Consider the following 19579-nt stretch of genomic DNA (forward strand, 5'->3'; position numbering starts at 1 on the left):
TATTTGAAATCAATACCAACGTGTACTCTCTTTTCTCCACAGAGTACGATATCTTTGAGAACAAATTTCACATGACGCTTCCACCAGCTCAGCTTGCAAAAGATGTGGTGGACTTTCTGCATCTTCTGGCTGAATTTCCCCTCTATTACAGCTCGTTTGTTGTCGGCCCTGAGACAGCCTCCAGTCGACCGGAGTATTTTCAGGGGTGAGTGAGTCAAGCCTGGAATAACGGCATTTTTCAGGTTGAACTCTGAAACAACCGGAAACGAATTCGACAAACTCCCAGATAGATATATTGCTGATAATTCGAGTCACAGCTAAGCTTCGATTTGTGTTTCAAGTATAACTAAAAAAAAAATCATCACTTATTCGAACCCTCCCCCCCCCCTCCCCCCTCTCCCCCCCCCCCCCTTTTTTATTGTTTTATTTTATAAAATATTGCTCCGTTTCTGTTTCAATTAGGGGTTATACTGGAAAAGCTATACCGCCTGAAAAATGCCCTTAGTGTGATATCTTCGTTATAGTCAGAAATCCCTTTCCACCTCACATGCAAGGGGAGGCTGGGGGAAGGGAGAGAGGGAGTCAGCTTGCAGAAGTGTTATGTTATGTTATATAAAGTCTTATATTGCGCGCGTATCTCCAGACTCGGACTCAAGGCGCAGGGATCTATTTATGCCATGTGAGATGAAATTTTTTACACAATACATCACGCATTCACATCGACCAGCAGATCGCAGCCATTTCGGCGCATATCCTACCTTTCATGGCCTATTATTCCAAGTCACACGGGTATTTTGGTGGACAATTTTTTATCTATGTCAAAACAATTTTGCCAGGAAAGACTTTTTTGTCAATCGTGGGATCTTTAACATGCACACCCCAATGTAGTGTACAACGAAGGGACCTCGATTTTTCGTCTCATCCGAAAGACTAGCACTTGAACCCACCACCTAGGTTAGGAAAGGGGGGAGAAAATTGCTAACGCCCTGACCCAGGGTCGAACTCGCAACCTCTCGCTTCCGAGCGCAAGTGCGTTACCACTCGGCCACCCAGTCGTTACCACTCGGCCACCCAGTCCTTACCACTCGGCCACCCAGTCCACTCGGCCACCAAGTCGTTACCACTCGGCCACCCAGTCGTTACCACTCGGCCACCCAGTCCACTCGGCCACCCAGTCCACTCGGCCACCCAGTCCACTCGGCCACCCAGTCCACTCGGCCACCCAGTTTTCAAGTGTGGTCCGCGGTTGGTTGGTTGTTGGTGTTTCATCTCCCTTGATCCTGATTCCTTATTCGGGACCTAATCAGTTTTGGTTCTTTTCTTTTGTTTCTTCTTCTTCTTCTTCTTCTTCTTCTTCTTCTTCTTCTTCTTCTTCTTCTTCTTCTTCTTCTTCTTCTTCTTCTTCTTCTTCTTCTTCTTCTTCTTCTTCTTCTTCTTCTTCTTCTTCTTCTTCTTCTTCAGCGTTCCAGAATTTTCTGGTTACGTGTGAGCTCGTTTGCCCATTTGGGTTCCCCAAACTATACTCTGAGAGCATAGTCAGCTTCACTCCGCTTTCGTTGAGTAGGCATGCTGGGTATTTTCGTGTTTCCATAACCCACCGAACCCCGACATGGATTACAGGATCTTTTCCGTAAGCACTTGGTCTTGTGCTTGCGTGTACACACGAAGGGGGTTAAGTCACTAGGAGGTCAGCACATAAGTTGACCTGGGAGTTCGGAAAAATCTCCACTCTTAACCCACCAGGCGGCAGCGACCGGGATTCGAACACACGACCTCCCGATTAGGAGGCCGACGTCTTACCACCACGCCACTGCGCCCGTCTTTTGTTTCATTGTACAGGATTTTTGTCCCTTGGTTTTAGCTGTAAGAAAGTCAACCCAGATTTTGAATGTTAGATTGATTAAATTCTTGAAAGCCACATAGTCACAGTGGTAGATATTTGTTACAGATTTCTGGCCGCGGGAGGACATAAGATTGTGCGTGCTGCCTCCTTCCATCAGTAAGTATACACCTTAGTCCAATTACCAAATAGTAAAATTAGCTGCTTCAAGGACGATTTGGTATAACCTCTGTATAACAATAGATCTTATCACAAATGTTGATTGCTAACTTTGCATCTAAATGATCAGGGCTATATCAATGTTTTTACACATATATTCTTTTGCTTTGTAGTTTAGTTCTATCGACATTTGAGAAGAAGAGAAAAGAGAGAGAGAGAGAGAGAGAGAGAGAGAGAGAGAGAGAGAGAGGCAGAGGCAGAGAGAGGCAGAGGCAGAGAGAGGCAGAGGCAGAGAGAGGCCGAGAAAGACAGGCAGACTGATAGACAGACAGAGACAGAGGCTGAGAATAATACTTGCGTCATGATCGTAATTTTTCACAAGAAAGCACCTTTTTACATTTAGTCAAGTTTTGACTAAATGTTTTAACATAGAGGGGGAATCGAGACGAGGGTCGTGGTGTATGTGTGTCTGTGTGTGTGTGTGTGTGTGTGTGTGTGTGTGTGTGTGTGTGTGTGTGTGTGTGTGTGTGTGTGTGTGTGTGTGTGTGTGTTTAGAGCGATTCAGAGTAAACTACTGGACCGATCTTGATGACATTTTACATGAGAGTTCCTGGGTATAATATCCCCAGACGTTTTTTTCATTTTTTCGATAAATGTCTTTGATGACGTCATATCCGGCTTTTTGTAAAAGTTGAGGCGGCACTGTCACACCCTCATTTTTCAATCAAATTGATTGACATTTTTGTAAAGCAATCTTCGACAAAGGCCGGACTTCGGTATTGCATTTCAGCTTGGTGGCTTAAAAATTAATTAATGACTTTGGTCATTAAAAATCTGAAAATTGTAATAAAATTTTGTTTTATATAAAACGATCCAACTTTACGTTCATCTTATTCTACATCAATTCCAAAAACATATGCATATGTTATATTTGGATCAAAAACAATCTCTGAAAATTAAAAATATAAAAATTATGATCAAAATCAAATTTCCGAAATCGATTTAAATCTTTTCATCTTATTTCTTGTCGGTTCCTGATTCCAAAAGCATATAGATATGAAATGTTTGGATTAAAAACACGCTCAGAAAGTTAAAACGAAGAGAAGCACAGAAAAGCGTGCTATGTAGCACAGCGAAACCACTACCGCGCTAAACAGGCTCGTCAGTTTCACTCCGTTTTGCACAAGCGGCGGACTACGGTCATTGTGAAAAAATGCAGTGCGTTCAGTTTCATTCTGTGAGTTCCACAGCTTTACTAAATGTAGTAATTTCGCCTTACGCGACTTGTTTTATCTTGCCCAAAATACACTGCTAGTTAAGTATTACACTGTTGTAGCTATTACTTCAAAGGACGCGACGGGAAATTGTCCAACTTCACTGACACAGCAGTGCTGGATTCACTGGCTGGTCATGTGGATGACGTGTTGAATCAGTCTCGGTCAGTGGACCCTCAACTTCCGCTCTGGTTGAGCGAGACATCATCTTCTTCCGGGGGAGGCACACCCGGCATTTCCGACAGATTCGTGGCAGGATTTCTGTATGTGATTCCTCTTCTTCTCTTTTTTACTTAACTTCTTCTTCTTTAAGTTTTTTAGTTTCTTAATTTGAGATTTACGTTTTTCACTTTTTGAAGCAAATAACATTTTGTAGAAAGCGAACGAGGAGCGATCACAAATAAAATGCAACTTACACGATGACGGTTATGATTTATTCATACAAGGACGATTCAGCCACGAAATCATTTGAAGAGGACCTCGGACTTGGGGTTGAATGCTGCACATTAGGGTGAAATGGCGAGGAGGGCATGCATGTCATCTCTTTGAATCACAAACACAAGACATGCATTGCCCTGTGTGTGTGTGTGTGTGTGTGTGTGTGTGTGTGTGTGTGTGTGTGTGTGTGTGTGTGTGTGTGTGTGTGTTTGTGTGTTTGTGTGTATGTGTGTGTGTGTGTGTTCGTGTTTGTTTTTGTGTGTGTATGTGCACGTGCGCGTTTCCCACGTGCATCCATATGCATGCTTGCATTTTCCAGGTGGCTGGACAAGCTAGGAGTGTGTGCATCAAAAGGCATTCAGACACTTCTACGTCAGGACTTCTTTGGAGGCAGCTATCCGCTCATTGACCATGCCCTCAATCCCAACCCGGTGAGAAGACAGATAAATGTAGAATAAATAAAGTAAAGCCAACGCTGAACATGTTTTAAAGCAATGGTCCTACATATATAAAATTGACAAACATATTCACTATGCAGAAATGAATCATGGAAAATGTATGCTGAAATGGATATAATATGACACACTTGTTGAGCAGTACCTGTCATAATTGCTTGCCTATTGCGCTGACCATGTCTTTTTGTCGTCTTATGCGCTATACATGTACCCTTAGGCCAAAAAAAAAATAGGTGTGGTTACGGTAACATAGCCAATAAAAATAGGGTAGGAAGGTAGGCAATCACTTTTTTTTCTTTTTTACTTTTTTTTCTAATGTGTACAAATTAAACCTACTTGACAGGGAAATAAGTGTGCGACTCGGGCGCTTTTGCTTTCATTGCGTTTTCTGCACTCGTTTTCTTGGTTTTTGTGGGGGTTTTTTTTTTGACAAATGTAATAAAAAGTTATAGGGTCGGCCCCTAAAAATAGGGTAGGTCGGGTTACCGTAACCACACCTATTTTTTTTTTTAGGCCTTATGTGCTGTGAATTGCATGACAAACATTTTTGAGGAAAACAGACAGTATGGTTGCACTGCTGCTGTGCCCGACTTTTTATGTTTCATTTCTTCCTTTGCTTATGGAAATGTCGCTAAACCTGGAACAGTTAAGGAGAAACAGCCGTACCAGACAAAAAAATTATTATTGCAAAGCGTTTTTTATATTGTCACATACTAGACTCTATCAGTAAACAAACGAACAACATAAGATAAAATAAAAGTCACACAACTCATCAAACTGACCATTATAAAAATGTCTGCATTTGTTCCAGGTTGGACGCATGGGTGTGTAAAGTGGAACACTGTGTTGTCAAACTCGGAACACATGCAAAAACACACTGACTCTCTTTCTAGCTCTGTCTGTGTCTCACCCCAAAATATATACACCCACACACTCTCAATCACACGCACACAATTACACATTGCCACACACACAAGATAAATTCATACGTCATAACATTTTGATTTAGCCATCTTATTTAAATGTCTGTTTTTCCACATAACATTGGATTTTTATCAAAGAAATAGTAAATTTGATAACAATTAATGCCTCAAATGTGAAAAAAATATAAATAAGGGGTCTAAACAAATCGGATAAAAAAACTGTTTTTGTAAAACATGAAAAAAGAAGCTAAGAAACGATTTTTCACTCAATGTCCTTTTGTTTTCTACTTTCAGTGCAGTCCTCGTGTGATCAATGCCGTGTGTATACTGCTGGCACTGTATAATGTTCAAAGGGGTGTTGGTGCCACACAAGAAGCAGTACCAAGATATTTCGCAGCATAAAAGTCGTGACGGGAACACCAAATGTTCTTGATGCGCAACGCAAACCCATTTCCCCGTTTCTGACAGCCGACAACGCGCAGCCCATTTCTTCGGGTAGCCACCGTCCGGGTCCCAAAATACTGTAAAACAAATCAATCAACCATTCAATAAAAGGTATAGAAGGAAAAAATACAATAAAACTGAAAAGAGAATTGAGTACGTGACTAAAACGGTTCTATGCTAAATGCCCCCCGGACAACTGCCCCCCTCCCCCCCCCCCGGACAACAGTACTGCCCCCCGGACAACAGTACTGTCCCCTGGACATTTGCCCGCCTAGGACAATTGCCCCCCGTGACAATGAATTGCCCCCCATTCTTGTCTGTATGTTTAGCGAGTTATCAAGTGTTGTATTGTTGTCTAGAGGGTATTCATAGGTAATGGAAGTCTATAATTTGTTTTCTCAACGATATCTATATAATGCTTCCTGGTTTGAATACACACACACACACACACACATACACACACACACACACACATACACACACACACGCGCGCGCGCGCGCGCAAACACAAACACACACACACACACACACACACACACACTCACACACATATAGACACATACACATAAATACTGTAAACACCCAGACAAAGACAAACTGACAGACATACACACAGACAAACCGACACAGACACTTGCACGCCCACACTTACGCCCGCATTTACACCAGCAAACACACACACACACACACACACACACACACACACACACACACACACACACACACACACACACACTTATTGAAGTGAACGGCTTTTGCAAAAACTTGCACGAAGAGTGGTGAGAAAAAAATTGGGGGGCAGTTGTCCGGGGGGCAGTTGTCCTCCCTCGGTGGGGGGGCAGGTGTCCGGGGGGCAATTGTCCTAGTGGGGCAATTGTCCTAGTAGGGCAATTGTCCGGAGGGGGGGGGGGGCAGTTGTCGGGGAACAATTATCCAGGGGGCAATTAGCGCCACGGACTAAAAACACCAGTGTTCACTTTATCGATTGATGAGGGTAAGATGGAACAGAATGCGTCAAAGCTGGAACACTGTTCCATGTTTGCCTCAATATGTGTTCCAGCATAGCCGCATGGCACCTGCATGGATTTCGACTTTAGCTGTAGGATACATGTGACGTTTCCAATCTTTTTTCCCCGTTCATAGTGTAACACATTGATGTAGGTTTGTAATAGCAATCAACATTTTATGTGAACGTATATAGATAAAGAGTAATAAAACGAATTCTAGACAATAGAAATAAGAAGAAGGGAGAAAAGTTAAAAAAACGTACCTCTTCTTTGGTTTTGCCGCAGTTGCCATTTTTCTTTTTGCAATAACATCGGGAGGGGTCACTAGACATTTCTGCTAAAAAAAATTTCATGAATTGTTTCCCGTTGACCGCATATTGAGGTGTTCCAAGTTAGCCGACTGTTCCGGATTGGCGACTTTCCCTTATATCTTATATCTATTGCTGTTTCAAAACGATTAGTGTTTTGTTATTTCCAATTATATAGCACGTATTTTGTTAGTTATCTGTTGCTTTTCGGGCCCAGCGGACCATAATAGGCCAAATCAGGACCCCATAGCACGTATGCCCTTGAATATTTTAGTTCAAGTTATTAAAGAACCCGCATGCGAGACTTCGTTGCTGCTTGCTTAACCCCAGACAAAAGTGACCTCAGATCAATTTTCGCAAATTTTTATGCAAAACTGAATGTTAATTTGCTTGCTTGAAAATGTACACGTTTACGTTTTGAGAAAATCAATCTGGTCCCTTCACATTACATAATTCCTTTTACAGTGTCGCTTTCAAGTTTATTTCTAAAGAAAAAACCTTTTAAGACTCGATTTTAGATGTAGGCCTTCAAGTAACTAGAAATGAATTGGTTCCTGGCCGTTCTTCTTCTTTCTTCTTTTCGATCGCCGATCACACTTGGAGTCCAGATCTTGAGATATAATTAGTGGTCCTCTGCAGCGCAGCCACTGGCCCGTACAGCTTGTTGTGCAGGGACTCCGGCAATGGCCAGATTTCCTCCCTCAGCACCTGGTGGCTCCTGCAGTCTCGTAGGATGTGGGCCGTGTCCTGCTCTGCTTCTCCACAAGAACACATGGGGGAGGGCACAACATGCAGCTTCCCGTGGAGATGCTGGTTAAGTCTGTTGTGTCCCGTTCTCAGGCGGAAGATGACCACCTGCTGTGATCTGGATAGCAGGTGGTAGCTGTCCTGTGGCTGGGGCGTCCTGTGCAGAGACTTAATGATGGTCTTCATCTCTGTCAGGCTCACAGGGTTGTTCTCTTGCTCATCTTCTGCTCCCAGCTTTGCCATCCTGTCCGCCTCTTCGTTTCCTTGTACACCACAGTGGGAGGGGATCCATTGCAGTACTGTCCTCAGGCTCTTGATGTTGTGTAGAGCGTGTTCCAGCTGAGGCAGTTTGCTACTGGTCATTGCTTGGAGTACTGACAGAGCGTCAGTCAGGAAGACCACCTGGTTGTCATGGTTGACTCTGTCGTTGATGGTGTATGCTGCATGGATCAGTGCTTGTACCTCAGCTCTGTAGTTTGTACAGTGGAGGCCTGTTGGTATACCCTCTGCTTGCCTCTCTCCACTGGGGTACTGGACATACACCCCCGCTCCTCCATTTTTGACGGCCTCTGTGGCTGACCCATCAGTATACACCCGTATCCATGCTTCTTGGGGGTACCTTTCTTCAAGCATGGCAAGAGTCAGGGCTTTTTTCGTCGCATTGCTCTGCTCGTCCTTTGTTGTGAGGTAGGGGACACTGGTCTGTATGTCCAGGTTTCCTTGTCTGTCTTCCCAGGGTGGGGCGTCAAGGGAGAAAGATGGTGGCTCCACTAGCTCTGGCATCTCTGTCTGATGTTTCTTCTGCAAAGCCCTTGCCTCCAGAGCGAAGCTTGATCTTTTCAGCCTGCCTAAGGACATCTTCTTGAGTCTGTCACTCATTGGATGGTCATGAGTGCACTGGTACTTGGTGGCTTGTACCATTGTTTTGCAGTCTCGCCTTTTGCTCAGTGGAGGAATGCCAGTCACCTGTTCCATCTTCTGTATGGGTGTTGATTTCATTGCGCCCGTGATGATTCTCAGCGCTTGGTTCTGTACTTTGTCTAGGGCCTGCTGGTGTGTCTTGGCTGGTGTTGCCCAAGAGCTTGATCCGTACTCGAGGTGCGGTCGTACAGTCCCCTGGTAGACTGTTTTCAGGATCTTCTCGTTTGCACCCCAGTGTGATCCTGCCAGCTTCCGCATGATGTTTAGTTTTCTCCTGGCCTTTCCCTCTGCATTCATGATGTGTTGTTTCCAGGTCATGCGCTTGTCATAGGTGACCCCCAGGTATGTTTGCTGGTCTTCAAATTTCAGGGGTGTGTCCCCCAAGGTCAGTTTGCCAGGTGTCGCTTTGGCAGAGAGTGTGAAGAGAGTGGCAGTGGTCTTCTCCCTGTTGATGGTCACACACCAGTCTTCCGCCCACGCTGCAACCTTTTCTAGGGCAAGTTGCATCCTGTAGGTTGCTGTGGTTGCATACTCTTCCGAGCACCAGAGAACAAGGTCATCAGCATACAGTGCCGCTTGGACTCCTTTGGGCAACTCTGGTACCAGGTCGTTAATGAAGAGTATGAATAGGGTGGGGGAGAGTACTCCTCCCTGTGGAACTCCTTGGCGTAGTAGCACCTTTCGGCCACAGTGACCGTCCACCAGCACTCTGGACTTTCGGTTGTGCAGGTACGACTTGGTCCACTGGTACATGTTGCCTTTGATGCCGGAACGTAGGAGCTTCACAAGGAGTCCATCTTTCCAGACCTTGTCGAAGGCCTTCTGCAGGTCAATGAAGGTGGCCAGGGTGACCTTCTGGGCCTGGTAAGCATCCTCTATGACCTGGCTAAGGTGTGTTGTCTGGTCCTCCGTACTTCTGTGCTGTCGGAAGCCGGCTTGTTCTGGGACGATGATGCTTTCTGATTCCAGGTACAGCTGCAGGCGCTGGTTGACAATGCGCTCCATGGTTTTGCATACGCAGCTTGTCAGGCTGATGGGTCGGTAGCTCAGGGTTTTGGTCTTGTTTTTCCCTTTCTTTAAAACTGGGATCATCCTGGCTTCCTTCCAGCACTGAGGTACCTGTCCCTGTCTCCAGCTGAGGTTGAAGATGCCCAGTAGTTTCTGGAGAGCCGAGTTGCCTATGTGTTGCAACATCTCATTCGTAATGTTGTCTGGACCTGGAGACTTCTTCTTTTTGAGCTTCTTGATGGCATTCTTCAGCTCGGCCATGGTGATGTCTTGTTGCATGGCATCCTGTACGTTTCTTTCTGTTCTTTCTCTAATTTCTGTTCTGACTTCCTTTTGTAGAGGCAGGGGTATGGTGGTGTCGCTTTCTCTCCGATATGCTTGGGCGAAAGCATTGGCAGCGGCTTTTCCAGTGAGTGTTCTTCCTTCCTCCTCCAGGGTGATCTTCTGTCCCTTGTTGCCCTCTTCATTCAGTGCTCTTGTAAGTTTCCAGAGCTTTGTTGTGTCTTTTTCCATATTCAGCCCTGCCGTCTTTTCTCTCCAGCCTCTTCTCTTGCACTCTAGCTTTGTCTTCAGATGTTTTGCTTTGCTTTCTTGGAGTTTGATGTTGTTCTCCTGGCTAGGGTTCGTCTCTGCCTCTTCTCTCATTCTTGTGAGTGCATCGTGCGTCTTCTGCAGCTCATCGGACCAGTATGGGATGTAGTCCTTCCTCACTCCACGTGGGATGCTGTCCTTGGCTGCCTGGATTATGCTAGCATTGAACTCCTTTATCACGTTGTTGATGTTTCTCCCCTCTGTTTCTATGGCTCTGGTCAGCTCATTTGTTCGTATGTTGAACAGTCCCCACTTTGCCTTTTTGTAGTTCCATCTCGGGTGTTGTGGATGCTCAGATGCTGAGTCTCTACTGATGGTAAGGAGAACTGGGCGATGGTCGCTTCCACCCAGCTGTTCATCCACTTTTCTTGAGATGGTTTTGTGGATGTCATCCGTGCACAATGCCAGGTCTGGTGTTGTTGTTGAGTGCCAGCGGCGCGAGTAGAAGGTAGACGGATCTGTGGGGTCGTTGACAAGGATCAGGTGGTTGTCGTCCTGCCAAGATTCAATGTCTTCTCCTCGCCTGTCTAGTGTTTTATATCCCCAACTCTGGGACTGGCTGTTAAAGTCTCCAGCGATGAGGAAGCCGCTGTCAGGGACCTGGATTGTGTCAAGCGACAGCATCTTGTCGTTGGGGCAGTAGTAGTTGACGATGTTCATCTTGCTGTCATTGGTCGTTATCTTGACTTCTATGTACTCTGCTTCATCCATGTATCTGTTGGTTTCACTGGCATTTATGTTGTTCCTGACCAGAGTCATCACTCCTCCTTTCTTCCTCCCTTGTCGGTCACTCCTGAACACCTGGTACCCTCGGATCTTAAAGGGCTTCCCTTCTTGCAGGTGTGTTTCCTGAATGCAGCAGATGTTGACGCTGTTTTCATAGAGGAAGTGCTCTAATTCTTCCTTCTTATTGGATACCCCCTCTGCATTCCAATGCATGATGTTAATAGTGGGGTTGTCCTTGGCTCTGCTGTTTTTCCGGCCAGTCGCTTTCCTTTCTCGTCCCCTGGCTCCACAAGACGAGATGAAGGGACCTCCAGTAGCTGAGGGTGGACTCCTTTGAGGCGCGGAGCCCGGCGCTGCACCTGCCTGGTGGATCCTCACAGGGCGAGCACCATTACTGTCAATTCTGTTTCCAAGTGTCATAATGGCAGTTGATGCGTAGTGTTGTGGTTTGTTGGAGTGCGCCATGCGGCCCAACACATACGTCTTCAGCACTCGAGGTTTCTGTCAGGGTTACCTCACCCTTAGCTCATGGCCCAAGGACCTGCCCTGTGAGCACAAGGTTGGTCCATATTAGTCTGGCCTCTACCTTTCGACCTGTCCAGCTTGGGAAGCCCTTCCAGGAGTTTACACTCCCGCTGGCATAGCTCTTAGGGTCACCGAGACACGCAAACCACCACACCACGTTAAGGAATGGACCATGTGGTGGGGGTCCAGGCCGTTCAAAACATTGTCGTAAATTTGCAAAACAATACATACATGTATTGGGCAAGTGCTGGAGTCGTCTTGAACGCCAGGCGTTCTAAAATCTCAGGTTGTTGTTTATTTTCGTATTTGTTCGTTTTTGTTTTTTGGGTGTGTACATTTTTACGTCGTCGTCTCCTCATCTTGTTATGGCAGGATTTCTGGCTGACAGTGTTGTACAAAAGGATTGTACGTGGCGCTGTGTTCAACGCTACAGGACGTCATGATGTCCGTGTCTACGCTGCCTGTGCCAACACTGACAAGTAAGCGAAGGTTCCTTTGTAGCCCAGATTCATGCATATAGTAACACTTCAGTCTATATGTGTGTGGTGGCTGGGAAGGAAGGGAAGATGTGTGTGTGTGTGTGTGTGTGTGTGTATGTGTGTGAGTGCGTGTGTGTGTGTGTGTGTGTATGTGTGTGTGTGTGTGTGTATGTGCGTACGTGTGTGTGTGTGTGTATGTGTGTGTGTGTGTGTGTGTGTGTGTGTGTGAGTCCCGGTTGGGCTAGTATCTGTTTTTCTGTATCTGCAAGTGTCTTGCCTGTATTCTTTTTCTTTTTTTCTCCATGTTCTACATTGTTTTTTAAACGTTTTTGGCAGTTTCGATGCTGGCAGCCTGGTGATATACACCCTGAATCCAAACAGCTTCTCCGTGACCTTTGACCTGCCCCAGTTTCAGAGTCAGCCCCGCCTTCTGCATTCTTTGACTGCTGGTGACGGCGATGGTTTGTTGTCCAAGTAAGTCACAAACATTACCACAATCATCTACGTTGTCGTCAGCATCATTGCTGCGTTTTTCGTCGTCAGCATCAGCATCTTTGTCACTGTCGCGGTCATCATCATGATCACCATCAATAACATCATCACTGTCATCATCAATATCATCATCATCATCATCATCATCATCATCATCATCATCATCATCATCGTTGTCATCGTCGTCGTCGTCGTCGCCATTATCGTCGTCGTTATCATCATCATCATCATCATCATCATCATCATCATCATCGTCGTCGTCGTTGTTGTCGTCGTCGTCATCGTCATCCATCAAATTCATAGTCATCTTTTTCATTAGCATGGTCGTCCTCGTCGTCATTCCATTTCGACACTAAAATGTTTTACACGTCAGGTAAGTCTCCATACTTCTATGACAACACGCTGTTAAGGGTCAGAAATCGTCAGCAGCTGATAAAAGGTAGTAGGTACAGTTTAAGTTTCAATAAGGTTCCGGATTCATGAACACTTGCTATTTTTCATTGCAGGTACGGATCTTCATGCATTATGTTTGAATTATTGAAGTTCATGCTGGACTTTTCTTCGCAGGTTCACCTCTTTGAACGGCGTCAAACTGGAACTGGTGAATGACGAGTTACCGGACCTGAAACCTGAGTCAGCGCCACCTGGTGTGGTGACTGTGGCTCCGTATTCCTACACTTTCCTGGTGTTTCCTGCAGCAAGGGTTTCCATCTGTCTGCATTAAGAAACACTCTCTTTTTAAAGGAAACTTATGTCCATGGTTGCGGAAGCGAAACACATTAAATATTTTACGTATATTTTCTTATATAGGCAACACAAATGTGATGTCAGCGACAAAATCACACACGAACACACAAACGCTCATGCACACGCACGCACGCAAGCATTCTCCAACGCACAAACACACACACACACACACACACACACATACACACACACACACACACACACACACACACACACACACACACACACACACACACACACATGTAAATTCGTGAACGGCTCAACCCTTATCCTTACGCCATCGTTATGCGTTGATAAATCCATTGTCCATCTATCATTCTTATTATTCGACGTTATGCGTTTACCCCCATCGGCGGGTCAAATATATGCTTATGCAATGTATATGTTCTGCGCGAACTTAGAATCCGGTTTCATTCTAGAATGGACCGGGTCCAGGTTGGAATTCTAACCCTGCGCAAGTACAGGGGTGCCATTCTAGAATGAAACCCTTGTTGCTGGTCCATTCTAGAATCGGCCGTGCGCAAGGTTGGAATTTGGGTCCAAGTTGGAATGGTCATTTCAGTTAGACTATCACACAACCAAAGCCACAAATGTGGATTTTCTGTTTGTTTTTGTTTTTTGTGTGTTTGGTTGGGTGTTTTTTTCGGGTTTTTTACACTTTACTCAAAGACATCGTGAATTGGGATTGTGATGTTCTGAAAGTGATTACGATTTTGAGAGACACTCAGCACTGATCGCTACGAACGGAAATTTCCGGACTGACAGTGTTTTGCCGATCTCGCTTGTAACTTTTAATCTTATTCATACACATGAAGTTGGTCTTCTGAATTGTGAAGATATAATGTCAACTTTTTTTTAAACCTGTGACAACAGCTCTATAACTCACTCTGTCCTTCTGTTGGTCTGTCTGTCGGTTAGTCGGTCTGACCGTCTGTCTGTCTGTCTGTCAAAACAATTGTCAAAAAACCGGACATTTCCGAGAGGGAGACAGCGCTGACATTGCAAGCGGCCGCAACCGGCTCTCATCACAAAAACAACTGCCCTGCAAACAATACCGCCCTGGTAGTCCCCCTTGCTATGGTCTGCCTTTGTTTATTGCGTACTCAGGAGTGTCAACTTTCTTGACATGACATGACATCGCAAGATCGCCAAAGGATTTTTTTCAGGGGTAGACAAATCAGCCCCATTTTATCAAAGGGAAGGTGCAGGTGGAGATAATTCAAGGGAAGACAACTCTGTCTTACCTACAAACATTACGGCCCCCTTTATTCAAGGGTTTCATTCTAGAATGGCACCCCTGTACTTGCGCAGGGTTAGAATTCCAACCTGGACCCGGTCCATTCTAGAATGAAACCGGATTCTAAGTTCGCGCAGAACATATATATTCAGTAAATGACAGGACAATAAAAAGTTGAAGTTAACGTTTTGAGTTCCATTGGTGATGAATGATCGAGTGTTTGATTGAATGATTGATTGATTAAAGAATTGAGTGAGTGAGTGAGTGAGTGAGTAAGTGATTGATTATAGTTGCTGTGTGTGTGTGTGTGTGTGTGTGTGTGTGTGTGTGTGTGTGTGTTTGTGTGTGTGTGTGTGTGTGTGTATTAAGGACAAGGAACAGTTGTTTTAAGAGGAATATGACTTAGTTATACATATACTACAATGATAGCTTACACCAGGAGAAACATCAAGATTCCCCGAATAAGGAACTAATGTTCAATGATGCCTTATTACAATTAATCGCTCATTGAAGGCTGCCTTTGTTTTTGCAGTTGTACTTTTTTGTCGATGTAAGGATTCAAATAGTTCTTCTTCTTCTTCAGCGTTCGACGGTTGTATCCTTATAATCTCAGGCCTGCTGAACGCAGGAACTCGCAGGTTCGGCGCAGGTCTTCCACAGTTCCCCAAAGAGTTCAAAATAAGTCAACCGTGTTTGAAGAAAAGTGTTAATAAAAGTAGGATTCACGTCTTTCCGGAGCTGAGTGGTGTTACAAGTGCTTTTTCAAGTATAAAGGTACAGTACAACAATACACACTTAGTTGACAGTAACTCATTTGAAAATAAAAGTTAAGTGGATCAAAGATTATTTTTGCAAATGATGATTTAACGTTTGAAAGGGTAGTGTTTTTCATTAAGGTCTTTTCTGGTACATGGTTAGTACTTAGCAAAACACAGGGCGTAGACAATAACTCAAAGTATTTTTTTCTTATTGAACAGCCTATGCCATCAAATGACTTGACTGGCTGTCTGCATGGAACGGGGATGGGGGGTGGGGGTGTAATAGTCATCGTATCATAATTATATGTGGAGCATTGTCCACCTGAAGTTAAAATTCAAACCGTTGAAACGAGTTTTTGGGTCAACGTCCACTACTACTCAAGTGAACAGGATTTGAATGGTGACATCCTGACATAGATCTACATTACATGATAACATAATTGAAGACATACAATTTGTCGAACGGATAACCATATCTTTACTGATATTAAACGCAAAAATGAAAACGTGTATGCAGGTCATAATTATGTCTTGTGCTGTACCACATTAATTGTGAATGTTAACGAACTCGTCCCACTATATCTTGGTAGCCTTGACACATACATTGACGTTATTACATAACTGAAGCACCAAATTTCACTTGACCTCGTGTTAATTGAATGTTTCTCTAAGGGGTTATCATCTATCATTATTATTATTCGTGTTAACCTTGTGTGGTGTCATTGGGACAAGGACAAAACAGAGCAGTGGCTTTTCGTCATTTTTGGCGTTGCTTCTGGCCTATAACTTATTTGCTAGTTCATCAGTGCTATTTAGACTAAATAGTCGAAAAATAGGTATACGAGACAGAACATTGTGGAGATGATGTAATGTTACGATAGAAAGTATAGAGAATAATTCATCGCTTAAACGATAGAAAGGTACAGAGAATAATCCTGCGATCAAACAATAGAAAGGTGCAGAGAATAATCCTTTGATCAAACAATAATAGAAAGGTGCAGAAAGTTATCCTGCGATAAAACATAAAAAGGTACAGAGAATAATCCTGCTGTCAAACAATAGAAAGGTGCAGAGAATAATCCTGCTGTCAAACAATAGAAAGGTGCAGAGAGTAATCCAACCGGCTGTGTTTACACATCACGTCTAATTCAATGATACAATAATTTATCTTTTCCATTTCACAACAGGTTTGCATGCACGCTGGTTTTTTTCGTCGGTACCACAGGCTTCTCTGAGAAGGCAGAACGATGGAAATCAAGTTCATGAGTACTCTCCTTCTCTGCCTGCTTTGGATGAGCGCTGCTTCCAGTCCACTACAGCCCGACCATCACAAGGCCAGAAGGTTCTCCGGAGGAGCAAATGAGTCGGTGACAGTGACCATAAACCTTCAGCAATCGGTCAGCACTATCGGCCCTCACTTTGTTGGAGTGACCATAGATTCTCGGCGGGTTTGGGAGAGGTGGGATTCCCTGGACTTCACGTGAGTTTCTGTCTACGTCTCCATTATACATGGGTGAATGTTAATACAAGAAATGTCAAAGAAACAAAACAACAACATGATGAAACACGAACATGTTGTGCACACACGTTCTTGCTTTTAGGCATGTATTTGCTGACTGTCATGCTAATTCAAATAAAGGTGCAACAGTGTTTTTTCCTAAAAAAAATTAAAAAAATATTACTAATACTAGCAGAACTGCAGTCATGTGCAGTATACACGTCTAGGGAGACTGACAGACGGACAGACTGACAGACACAAAGACACCTTTAATCAAGGACGGACACACAAACAGGAGTCGGGTCAGGTTGCTGCTGCTGCTGTTGTTGTTGTTGTTGTTGTTGTTGTTGTTGTTGTTGTTGTTGTTTACTTCTTTTAAAGAAACTTGACATTTTTTATTATGACCCAGATGATGTCTTCTACGCACAGATGGTTTGTCGATTCTTGAAACATTATTTTGGAGTTCTTACCATTGTCTTGTCTTTGTCGTGGTAATCAAGGCATGGCCCGGAGATATAGGCCTACCAATCCTGCCTACATACTTTTCGTGCTAACGGACTAAGGCTGCCAGTCTTGCTGCAACTTTCAGGTCCAAGAAGGTGCAAAACATGGCACGCGCTCTGACGCCGACCTACTTCCGGTTGGGTGGAACTATGGCTGACGCTATGACGTATGTCTTGGGCAGCGCCACTGACCTTCCTGAGTCGACCGTCGCGTTAAACCATTCAAAATTTAACATGACAGGTACATAACTTGACAGATTCAAGCGATTGTGTTATTGTCAGCTTACCTGCCTGCTTCAAGGTCTTGTTTCCGCAGTAGCAATTGTCATTACTGTATCAAGAGGGAGAGAAAGAGAGAAAGAGAGAAAGAGAGAGAGAGAGAGAGAGAGAGAGAGAGAGAGAGAGAGAGAGAGAGAGAGAGAGACGTAAGACGTAAGACGTAAGACATTTTATTGATTAAACACACAAGGTTGAGAGAGAGAGAGAGAGAGAGAGAGAGAGAGAGAGAGAGAGAGAGAGAGAGAGAGAGAAGACAAGACAAGACAAGACAAGACAAGACAAGACAAGACAAAATCTTTACAGAGAGAGAGAGAGAGAGAGAGAGAGAGAGAGAAAGAGAGAGAGAGAGAAAGAGAGAGAGGGGAGGGTGTAAATTATGTGTATAAAAGACGACTGTTCCTTGCGTGCCAACATTCAAGCAAAAGTGAAACTTAATTTGACCCCAAAAGTTATGAAAAATATTAAGAGAGAGAGAGAGATAGAGAGAGAGAGAGAGAGAGAGAGAGAGAGAGAGAGAGAGAGAGAGAGAGAGAGAGAGAGGGAGGGAGAGATAGAGAGAGAGAGAGAGAGACTTCCTCCCTCCCCTCTCTCTCTTTCTCTCTCTCTCTCTCTATCTCTCTCTCTCTCTCTCTCTCTCTCTCTCTCTCTCTCTCTCTCTCTCTCTCTCTCTCTCTCTCTCTATCTCTCTCTCTCTCTTAATATTTTTCATAACTTTTGGGGTCAAATTAAGTTTCACTTTTGCTTGAATGTTGGCACGCAAGGAACAGTCGTCTTTTATAAACATTTTGTGTATAGCACAAACAACACAAAATGGACGTTACCCAAAATAAAATTACCAAACGATGTGTTCCTTCGCTTGCAGAGGACCAGTGGGTGACTGTGAACGAGTTTTCACGGACGGTTGGCTGGGACTTCATCATGGACCTGAATGCACTCAAGCGGAACGCTGACGGCTCCTGGAATCCTGACAACGCCCGCCAGCTGCTGCAGTTTTCTGCCGACAGGAACTACACCATTGCTGGCTTTGAACTTGGGAACGGTAAGTAAATATTAGCCATCATCGTTTTCCACAAAGGGTACTTTTAGCCAGTTATTTTAGATGAGTAATTGTTTCAAGTCAATAGTTTATCGATAGAACTATGTAAATGAGAAACTAATTAACGGCTTTTAACAACTTCAAAATTTCTTCAATCAAGAAGACTTTAATCAGTTGATCTGGTAAGGTTTATACGATTGCATGACTGATCACTGTGAGAGCTGTGTAAGCGTGCTTTATTTATTTTGTATTTTTAAAACTATTTTTTATTTATTTTTGATTGTTTGTTCATTCCTTTTATGGCTCATTATTGCATCATCCACTCATTCATTGATTAATTTATTCATTCATTCAATCATTAATTCATTCATTCAGTTAGTCAGTCAGTCAGCCATTCATTGATAACAAGCAACGGTTCTGTTTCAACTCGACGCTTTATCCTGTCTTTGCAACAGTTAAAGCCAGCTATCTAAGAATATTCACATTATCAGCTTTAGTCTGCACCACGGTCCCTTGAAGTTTTTTGCAAATACATTCTTCTCAAATTCACACTGACTTGATCTCCCCCCACAGAGTACGAGAGCTACCAGTCAGTCTTCAACACGACACTGTCCCCCGGCCAGCTTTCAAAGGACATGGTAACACTGCAGTCACTGCTGGCGGAGTTCCCTCAGTATTACTCCGCCTTCATCGTTGGTCCGGAGTCTGGTGATGGGGATCCTGCACACTTCAGAGGGTAAGCTTTGGAGAATCTTTGATTTTTGGTAACTATGAAAAGCTAAAGCTGACTGTTTACCCGGTAGAGTATATCACAATATACCAGGTATCTTTGCACTCGATTGGCTCTCTTGACAGTACCGGTGCAAATGACGTCAATGGGAGGCCATACCGGTAAAAGGTTAGCTTTAGCGTGTCATAGAAAGGCTAACCTATGCTATGGCACAGATCTGTACACGTGAGGCAAGCAGTTGACCCCTCAACCCCTCCACCCCCCCCCTCCCCCAGCCACACCCTCCCCCCAATTGACCAAAGCTCCCCTCTGCCAGCTCTGTAGTGGACGAATTTGTATGGAATGACAAAACTGAGGTGTTTTAGAATCTACCGGTACATCATTTCGGCTCCAATTAGCCCAATTTGTACCGGTTGTGTTAGGGGAGCCAATCGAATGCATAATACCCGGTAGG

The 19579-nt window shown here is 44.2% G+C and overlaps 2 protein-coding genes across 2 annotated transcripts; both read left to right on the forward strand.

The window, feature by feature from the left end:
- Positions 1-42: 42 nt before the first annotated feature.
- LOC138957652 (heparanase-like) lies at positions 43-13466 on the forward strand (the record flags this gene model as incomplete). Its single annotated transcript, XM_070328729.1, is given in 7 exon segments — positions 43-205; positions 1949-1999; positions 3336-3536; positions 4031-4142; positions 11739-11845; positions 12182-12319; positions 12905-13466. Coding segments are annotated over 7 exon segments (929 nt in total), but the record flags the coding sequence as incomplete, so codon positions are not given.
- Positions 13467-16273: 2807 nt separating this feature from the next.
- LOC138957651 (inactive heparanase-2-like) lies at positions 16274-19131 on the forward strand (the record flags this gene model as incomplete). The annotated part of the gene is made up of 4 exons (XM_070328728.1): positions 16274-16559; positions 17167-17321; positions 18222-18398; positions 18969-19131. Coding segments are annotated over exons 1-4 (728 nt in total), but the record flags the coding sequence as incomplete, so codon positions are not given.
- Between the last annotated feature and the right edge of the window lie 448 nt (positions 19132-19579).

The sequence above is a fragment of the Littorina saxatilis genome, unplaced genomic scaffold (genome assembly GCF_037325665.1).
Source record: "Littorina saxatilis isolate snail1 unplaced genomic scaffold, US_GU_Lsax_2.0 scaffold_1831, whole genome shotgun sequence".
NCBI lineage: Eukaryota > Metazoa > Mollusca > Gastropoda > Littorinimorpha > Littorinidae > Littorina > Littorina saxatilis.